This window comes from Thyridium curvatum, assembly GCF_004353045.1.
Source record: "Thyridium curvatum strain D216 chromosome Unknown NODE_12_length_601061_cov_81.036774, whole genome shotgun sequence".
NCBI classification, from domain to species: domain Eukaryota; kingdom Fungi; phylum Ascomycota; class Sordariomycetes; order Thyridiales; family Thyridiaceae; genus Thyridium; species Thyridium curvatum.
This window is the reverse complement of record NW_022156767.1, coordinates 267,177-276,329: the sequence shown is the minus strand read 5'-3', so window position 1 is coordinate 276,329 and position 9,153 is coordinate 267,177. Positions and strand designations below refer to the sequence as shown.

The window sequence follows — 9,153 nt, the reverse complement described above, 5'->3', positions numbered from 1 at the left end:
TCTGTCCACAGGGGAGGTGAGTGAGAGCTGAATGGGATGTCAGAGTCGTATTAAATGCCCCGAAAGAGAGGCTTGTCTCTCTGTCTGTCTCTGGAGGTCAAGCGATGATGGTTGACTGAGCGCAGTTTTCAGCTCTCGCTCGACAGAGCGGAAGCAATGTTGGATCGCCGCCGGGGTTGTGCTCGATGACAAGCGATCCGTGAGGATTGTACTTGTACAAGTAATGTATGGTGGTAGTGTGGTGTCTTGGAGTCGCGCACTGCACTGCATGCAGCCAATGTCAGTGCCCAGGGCTGGATAGCCAGGCTCCGAGGTTTGATCGAGCAGGCCAGCAAGGACAGGGCCTGTTGTGTTTATCGTGTGTTCTGGCCAAGGTAACGTGCAGTACATATATTAAGGAGAGTGTCGATGCAACAACCTCTGTTTACCCAGTCAGTCGCCTGCAGAATGACACAGCACAGTCGGCTGTTGGGTCTTCTCGAGTCTCGGGAGTTTAAGCTTACTTACCTCACCACCCCTCGATATCGTCCTGTTTGTTTGTTGACCTCGAGTCTCTGCTCAGTTGATTCGGTGGAGGTCGTGCTCTTCGGTCTCGCGCTACCGCCGTCGAATCGAAATGCGAGGCCCTCCACAGGACAACATCCGTCGGTAGCGAATCGTTGGACTGCAGCCTCCAGCAGATGCAGATGCACAGCCGTTGTTGTCGGTGTTGGGTCTGGTTTTTGGTCTGCCCTGAGAGACTGGGAGAGGGTGGCAGTGAATCGACTGGTCAATCCGCGCTCTTTCGTCCCAAAGTCGCGTCCAACCGCCACAGGGTGATGTCTTGGAATCTCGTGGCGCTGCCCAGCGCGCGCGTGCGCTCTCTCTCTCAATTAAAACTCAGGAAAAGAAACAAGGTCACGAACACAGCTCTACGTCCAGCTAGGCCAATGTTCATTCAGTCAATCATTCTCCTACTCTGTCCAGACGAGACATCTCTGGCAGTTTATTTGTGCAAGATCATCATGGACACCCAAAATAGCAAACAGGCCTACCTGTTCAGAACTTCCGCAATTAGACGCAGCGAGGCCTCTGAACTACTGCATCCCAACCAAGGCACACTGACCTCTACACCCCCCCATGACCTGCATACGATGGCACCATAGCCAGTCGATCTTGCCATTCTGCCAATAGCGTATCATCACCATCCGCTGCACCGCTGATCTCACGACCGCACGAGAGTTCGTGCGTGAACCGCCCATTCCAGCCGTCTATTCGCCGACCCCAAATCCAGCCCTACGAAGATTCCCCAGACATGGACGCATTCTTGCGCAAAGTACTACTTGTAGAGTCCCCAAAGGGATCAGCTGCACTTATCTTCCCGGTAGGCCATGTTTCAGAACCCCCGGTGGGCCCAAGCTCCCTACGGATCTGGCGTGGGTGCGGTGATGAGCCAGGGGTACAGGAGCGGATGGAGCCATGTTTCACCTTGCGATGGATCTATCCGTTCTTTTTAACCAACTAGGCCCATTGCGACGCACCAGACTTTGGACATCGAATCTGTACCAACGATCTAAAGAGAGACAGTACAGCCGCCGATCTCCACATTAGGCGGCGCCGGAAGAATGACATCGGACGAAATAAGGAGAAAGAAGATCAAATCGACAGCAGCCGCACCATCACGGAACCTGATCTCAAAGGCAGGATGAGCCGCGATCTGGTCCAGCCGTGCTTCTGAACCCGCGCTGAACCCGCGGGTCTGGAATGCGCCCTGTCTGTCGATCACGTCATTCAAGCCTGTTGCCGCGTTGTAAATTGTACTGTGAAGTCGCTGTTGACTGGAAAAACTCTATTGCTGCTACCGCGTAAGAGGAGTGATACTGCCCTCCTTCCGAACCGCATCCTCCTGGACAGCCATAGCAGCACAGACACCTGCCACTGTTCATAGACGTCGCGACCGCGCGCAGCGCCGACATGATGTAGCTCGCGATAAAGCACCCCGGAACATTAGTCGCATTGACCGGCGACGTGGAGGCGATCTCACCATCCGGGTCAAGCTCCAGCCAGATCCTTGACAAAGCTGCCGTTCAGCTTGGCGTCTGGGAAGTGAGACTATGTCGTCTCCTGGTCAGCCGCTCTGTCTGTGCTCAGTACATACGTCCCCTCCGGAGACACTTACGAAGAACCCCTCCGTATTCTGCTGCCCGCCCTCTAGGGCAACCGTGAAGGCCGATGAACCGGGCGACTTGAGCGCGGACCTGGCAATCTTCCTGCTCTCGACGGTGGCCGGGAGAGTGGTCGCCTCGATGGCCTTCCGCAGCGCCTCCGCCGCTTCCGAGTCGCCGTTGGTGTACACCCGGAGGGCCTTGAACAGTCGCGCCGCCTGCGGGATGATGTGCATGCCAAAGTCCGCAATGGCCAACATGCCCACGGCCAGCAGGCCGACCGAGTCCAGCCCGGCTTGCTCAAAGCCGTCGCAAAAGAGGCAGTGAAAACTACACCATATATCCCCCGTCCGTCCGTCAGCACATCCTTGACGGCAGATGCCCACGTACACAGAGATAGATGGCACGAAGGAACTCACGTTCCATACCCCCAACACTCAGCATATCCTTCGGCATCAACCTTGACATCCGTAATCCCCGTCGTAATACTCAAAATTTCTTCCCCAGTGCTCGGTCGTCCCATCCTCAGCATTGAGCACGAAACCGCCGACGCCGCCCTCGTTGTCCTCTCGCAGAGACAATCGTCGCCTTCTCGAAGACGACGCTTGGGTACCGCCGCTCGAGGCCGGCGCGCGCCTTGCGCCGCAGCTCGGCCGGGTCCACGTGTTCGTGACCCAGAACGTTGTGTACGCGGGCCGCCCGGACGTTGCGGTACACGCCCGAGTCTAAGATCAGGGCCGTGTGCATCTGGCGTGCGAGGGCGGCGGCCCCCCACCCACGATGAGCGCGTCGTATTGCTTTCCCGAGGAGGTCATGATGATGTAAGTTACGGGGCGTACGCGCATGTCTTCTTGAGGGTCTGTCAAGCATTGCGAGAGGGATGCGCTGGGGCGTCGGCAAAGAGGTAGGTGTACGTTCCATTTTCAGTGCAGCGTACGTCGCTATGCTGGATTTGCTCTACCCAACCTGACCCGTGGTCTCCGTATGGAAAGTTCGCATTGGGGAAGTGAATCCTAATAAGCTCCTGAAAGCGGGATTCCCTGGACTCCTCTGAGTAGGAAATGTTAAGAAGGATCCAAAAGTGGACAAATGTAAGCCAGTTGGGGTTAGTATGCAAGCATCAGAGCACTTCTCGTTCTGCCAAGATGAATTAGCCCTTGGCATCACAAGTCTTTGTAAAAGGAGCTCACTTGGCACTACAATAGTTGCCAGTGGTCAACTCCAACTAAAGATTGTCCTTGACAAGTGTTTTCGGGTTTGAAACTCCTCGTCTTCGCGTATGATAACTCTCGCTGTTCAATCTGCGAAGCATGTTACGAACGACTTTTGATTCAGGCGATTATGGGCAATTATTTAGCCTTAGAAACATACCATAAGGGACCGATACTGCAAACCGAAAGGCCACAACAGTCATGAGAACAGACTCGGCAGGACTGGGTGTTTGGTTCACGTCCTGGGTCAAGAATTTCCCAGCCCACCGCCGAGTTCAGTCTGGCCAAAACATGCTTCCAGACTACCGCATTGGAAGATCCCCACGAGACTCAATTCTACTTCCAGCCTACACCATCATTAATGCAAATGCTGTTGCTCAGTTATTGCGGCCCCTATTCGCTAAGAGAATTCTGACAACATTGAAGGCTCCATTTGTTTCCATGCCCAGGAAGGAGAATGCAGGATCTTCCGGACAGCTCCAATTCTCTACTAGAGTTCCTGCAGAGTGTACAAGACATTCACGGCGCCCTCCGATGATACAGTGTGCCACTGTGTGAATCCATGGGTGATCTTGTGCAACTCAATAGGCTTCACACATGATCAAAACATCCGATCATTGGAGGCTGACTGAACACAACAAGCAACGGCTGCGACGTGAGACCAAGCAACAACCCCCATAAAAGACGACGGAGCCAGTGGAAGCACGACATTTCGACCAAGTTTTCCGCAACGGCAAGTCAAGCTAAGATGATCATCTTCGAGGCTCGGCAACTTTTTCTTGCGTCTAGGATCCTATATATCCATACAGGGTCATGCATTTCGTTTCCTTGTGAGCGGCACTAGGGGCAATATGATTCGTGTTGCTCGCCTCCAATACACAAGTCACGGCATCTCGATCATCTGACAGTAACCCATCCGCCATGATCCGGGAACGAAGCATGTCAAGCCTACCACAGCCCAGTCTTGGGCTCAATTCCAAGACATTTTGCGTACCGTGCAACAGAAGACCGATCGGAGAACCACGATGCACCGCGCAGGCTTGACACAGCGCTCAAAATACTTGGCTGCCGGTTGACTGAAGCAGTGGACGGCGAATCAGGTGAATGCGGCTCTCGAATATTCTCGAGCCAAAGGGTCCACGAACCCCGAATATATGTCTCACGACAAATATTTAAGATGGTGACAAGAGACGTGATCTTTCAAGTAAACTCTGAAGCTAAGCACCCTCAACTCATCATTCTTCAACGAGATTCGCTAAATCTGAACCCCCCTAGCTTACCGACACATACACAATCGCCATGCATGCCTCCCTTGTCATCCTCAAGCTCGGCCTCCTCGCGGCTAGGGCGGCGGCCGAGTTTATCCGCGGCTGCAGCTGCATGCTCTACTCGACTCAGATGTCCCTAGAGAAGGGCACCGACTACGCCGTGCTGTGCCACTGCCAGGCCGACGACGGTCACAAAGTCGATTCGGCCATCGACCTCGACAAGTGCATCACCAACAGCTGGGGCGAGCTCAAGCCGCTCGCCAAGTAAGTTATCCCTGATGACTGCAGTAGGAGGAATACACGTTGCCCGCCATGCACGAAGATACTAACTATTGTTGCGTCACTCTCACAAAAGCGGAAACTTTGGCAACAGCTGCTGGAGCTGCACGAACTCGTCAAAGAGCATCTGCTGCTACTGCGATATCGGGGGCAAGGACCACAATTTTGACATGAGCTGTCTTGACCTGAGTAAGTTTCCGAGATACATCCCAAGACGTGGGCTATCGGACATGAAAAACATCTTTTGTTCCATCTTTTGTTCCTCATTCTGATCATCCATCAGGCCACTTGATCGAAAATCGCAACGGCATGCAGGCCTGTGGCGATGTCATGGGTGATAAAGGCTTCTCGGAGCATTGGGAAAACCCATTGGGGTTTTTGGATGGTTAGAGGAGTGTGTGGTGGCACATCTGCGTATGGTGTGTTGCAAGACTGTAGGCAGGAGTGGATGAGAGGAGATTGTGGTGTGTTTTATTCTATTGACGGAGTTGCATTAGATGTTTCGCAAAGCCCGCCTGGGATGCTTCAGCGTTGGCAGTGTCTTCCCCTTGGCCCCGTCATAGACAAACATAGCTACCTAGCTTACTGGTGACCAGACCAAGAAAAAGCTGTTTCTAGCAAATGAGCCAAGTGTATCGTTGAGATATTGGTTGCATAAGACGAGACAGGACCATGGCAGACATCCAGACTCGAATCGTCTCTGGAGGTGAGATCAGGCTCCGCCCAAAACTCGGTCTTTCTCCATCCACTCGAGGATTGAGTGTGATCCTTCCTGTCCACGACAGTACCTGTGGGTTCCAAGGTTGAGACGGAGGAAAAGAGGCAGCCGTATTTTAGGCCGTGATATGGTTGCTAGTGGCTTGCTCTAACTCCAGTAGTGCCTGAGCTATTTCGGTCCGTGGCGCTAAACCCCACGAGACGGCTGCCTGAAGGCCCCGCTGAAATGAACGAGTTCGAGGTTGGTGCTGGACTGGAGAGCTCTGAAACCATCCGGGTAGTGCGGGGTTGCTAACAGGCACCACTCTTCTCATTGTGAAGACTCTTGAACAGCTGGAGGGAGGGAAACGACAAAGTTGCCGTGATGCAATGTTGCTCCAGTGCTGGCATGGGAACTCTCAATGCACCGAATGCCGGTTTCTTGCGTGTCGCTTCTGTGAGAGCTGAGCCTGCTAATAAAGAATGAGGGTGGGACAACGCCACCAAATGACGTCCGTCGATGCAGGGGACACACACTTCATTGGAGGCACATCTGCAGCTCAGCCACGCAGCCGGCACCAGCCCTGCGCTTCTCTGCACGTCCTCCCACCCATCATCTCCTGTTCCTCCAGTCGTAGGAGCTCCCGAGCTACTTTAGGCGACTCACTAATCCTGTAGCTCGCCATGTCGCAAGCCCGAGAGACACCAGCGGAGAGATGATGGCAAACCGTCGTCGTCGTTGGCCCACAGCCCCTCTCTTGGCACTCGAGACCTGAGCGAGCTGTCGGTACCTACTTTAGATCCTCTGACCACAGTCATTTCTTCTCGGCTGACATGACTTCTCAATTCTTCTCCCATCTGGCCCTTCTCTTCTCTTTCAAGTAGAAACACACGCGCGCGATCGGACAGCCACGCCAGCCTATTGGCGACACGTCCCGAGCTCTCCGTTTTGCGCCCGGTGCTGCTGACGCCCGCCCTACCAGCTACGCAGCTTCAGTGCACCACCCTGCAGACCCGACCCGCCTGGTCGCGAGAAGTACATCTTCGCCATGTCATATCAGGGTTACGGCCGTGAGTTTTTTTTCGTACCTCCTCCAGACCTCATTGTCTACGTTTTGTCGAACTGACGTATCTCTAGAGCCTCCCCCGCCGCAGGGAGGCTACTACCAGCAGCCACCTCCCCAGGGCCAATACGGCCAGCCGCCCCCTCAACAATACGGATACCAACAGCCCTATGGACAGCCTCCTCCCCCGCAGGGACAGTACGGCCAGCCTCCTCCTCCCCAACCCTACGGACAGCCGCCGCCGCCGCAAGGCTATGGACAGCCCCCACCGCCTCCTCACCAGTACGGCGCGCCCTCTCCTCAGCCCTACGGTGCCCCTCCTCCACATCAGGGGTATGGTGCTCCTCCTCCTCCTCCGCAGGGACACTATGGACAGCCGCCGCCGCCGCCTCAGGGCTATGGCGCGCCCCCTCCTCAACCCTACGGCGCGCCGCCCCCGCAGCAAGGTTACGGTGCTCCTCCGCCGCAGCAGTACGGACAGCAGTACGCCAATGTGCCCCTGACACCGCCGAGCCTCGGGTACGGGCCGCCCCAGATGATCCAGTGGGACGGTAGCTCGGACGCGCAGGCGCTGCGCACGGCGATGAAGGGCTTCGGCACGGACGAGAAGCTGCTGATCCGGGTGCTGGCCAACAAGGACCCGCTGCAGATCGAGACGATCAAGGCGGCGTACAAGCGCAACATCGGGCGCGACCTGATCGCCGACATCAAGTCGGAGACGAGCAGCTGGTTCGAGAAGGGCCTGGTGGCCCTCTGCGACGGCCCGCTGATGCACGACGTGCACATGCTCTTCAACGCCGTGGACGGGCCCGGCACCAAGGAGTCGGTGCTCAACGACGTGCTGCTGGGCCGGTCCAACGCCGACCTGCGCGCCATCAAGTCGGCCTACCAGCAGACGTACCGGCGCAGCCTCGAGGACGCCGTGCGCGGCGACCTCAGCATGAAGACGGAGCGGCACTTCATGATCGTGCTGCAGGCGGCGCGCGCCGAGGACGCCGTGCCGGTCAACAAGGCCGAGGTCGACCGCGACGTGCAGGAGCTGTACAACGCGACCGAGGCCAAGCTGGGCACCGACGAGATGAAGGTGTGCAGCATCCTGAGCACGCGCAACGACGACCAGATCCGGGCCATCGCGTACGAGTACCAGCAGAAGTACGCCCGGAGCCTGGAGCAGGTGATTCGCAAGGTATGCTGCTTTCTTTTTTGTCTTGTTTCGTATCAAATGGGTGTCCAATAATGATTGTGCTTTTGCTAACATTCATTCTTGATAGGAATTCTCGGGCCACATGGAGGAGGCGCTGCTCTTCCAGCTGCGGCACGCGTCGGACAAGTACATGCACCAGGCGGCGCTGCTCGAGGACGCCATGGCCGGCGCGGGCACCAAGGACCACCTGCTCGTCAGCCGCGTGGTGCGCGCCCACTGGGACCGCAACAACATGGCGCAGGTGCGGGCGGCGTACCACAAGCGGTACGGCCGGGACCTGGCGAAGCGGATCAAGGGCGAGACGAGCGGCGACTACGAGAGGCTGCTGCTGGCTTGCGTTGGCGAGAATGTCTAGGTTTTTTTTTTGTTGCTGCGGCGTGTGACGGGGATGTTGGCGGTGATGAGGTTGGGTTGGAGGAGGAGGTGGAGCATGCTCGTTGTTCAGCGATACCAATCCCTATTCCATTCGTCCTCGAGTTTTTGTACGTGCTTCCGTAGCTAGGTAGTCTGTGCATTACAAGCATGATTCAAGATTGTACGTGTCAAGAATACTCCGCAAGAGGCATTTTCTTCGTTGATATTGACCAGGTTCACGTACCACTCCAGGGTTGCTTGATCCATGCGCAGTTATGCGGAAGAGGGATGATGCTGATAATGCATGGGGATGACTGATACAGAGCTTGGCACGACTAACAGGCTAAAACACATATATTACTGTGGCGCTCCTCAAGTCACCTGGGAGAATATTACAGGTGTAGCACAAGAAGGACTCGACCTCGGCGATCACTCGCGTTTGTTTCTTCATTGCTCGCTTGGAGAGAAACACGAGGCCGTTCTTCGAGTCAATCGCTCACGACCTGGGAGAAATAGGTAAGCAAGGGGAACGAATTGGCAGGCCGACAGATCAGCCGCTGGAGGGAGCGCTGAAGAGCCAACCAAACAGGTGCTTTTGTCACATTGGCAAGCTGGCCCGGGACTTGGAGACTGGGCAAAGGCATGACGTCGGTGATATCTGGGGGTTTGGGACTTGAGGATGTTCCTTGCCTTGCTCGCTTCAAATGGTCCGCCTCGCTGTTTCAGCTCAGCTGAATTGCGGACAAGGGGTCGTACAGTCTTGGTAAGCGGAAGCGACTTGTCCATGACAGATAGCGGGAGGTCAATTAGAGGTTGATATGGATCTGGCGTTGGATTTCGTCATCACGTATGGTCTCTGGGACAATGAATGAGCGAATGGAGGCACGTTGTCTGCTTCGGATCCAATGAGGCTGATCGAGGTTGCATCGAGTG

General features: G+C 55.7%; 2 protein-coding genes across 2 annotated transcripts; one reads left to right on the top strand and one right to left on the bottom strand.

The window, feature by feature from the left end:
- Window positions 1-1,552: 1,552 nt before the first annotated feature.
- Window positions 1,553-2,404, bottom strand: E0L32_002896 (uncharacterized protein; the record flags this gene model as incomplete). Its single annotated transcript, XM_031137136.1, has 2 exons — window positions 1,553-1,750; window positions 2,159-2,404. 2 exons carry the CDS (start codon window positions 2,402-2,404, stop codon window positions 1,553-1,555), a joined length of 444 nt encoding a protein of 147 aa, XP_030999506.1.
- Window positions 2,405-4,654: 2,250 nt separating this feature from the next.
- Window positions 4,655-8,221, top strand: E0L32_002895 (uncharacterized protein; the record flags this gene model as incomplete). Its single annotated transcript, XM_031137135.1, has 6 exons — window positions 4,655-4,887; window positions 4,979-5,091; window positions 5,781-5,860; window positions 6,582-6,669; window positions 6,737-7,848; window positions 7,934-8,221. 6 exons carry the CDS (start codon window positions 4,655-4,657, stop codon window positions 8,219-8,221), a joined length of 1,914 nt encoding a protein of 637 aa, XP_030999505.1.
- Window positions 8,222-9,153: the final 932 nt, after the last annotated feature.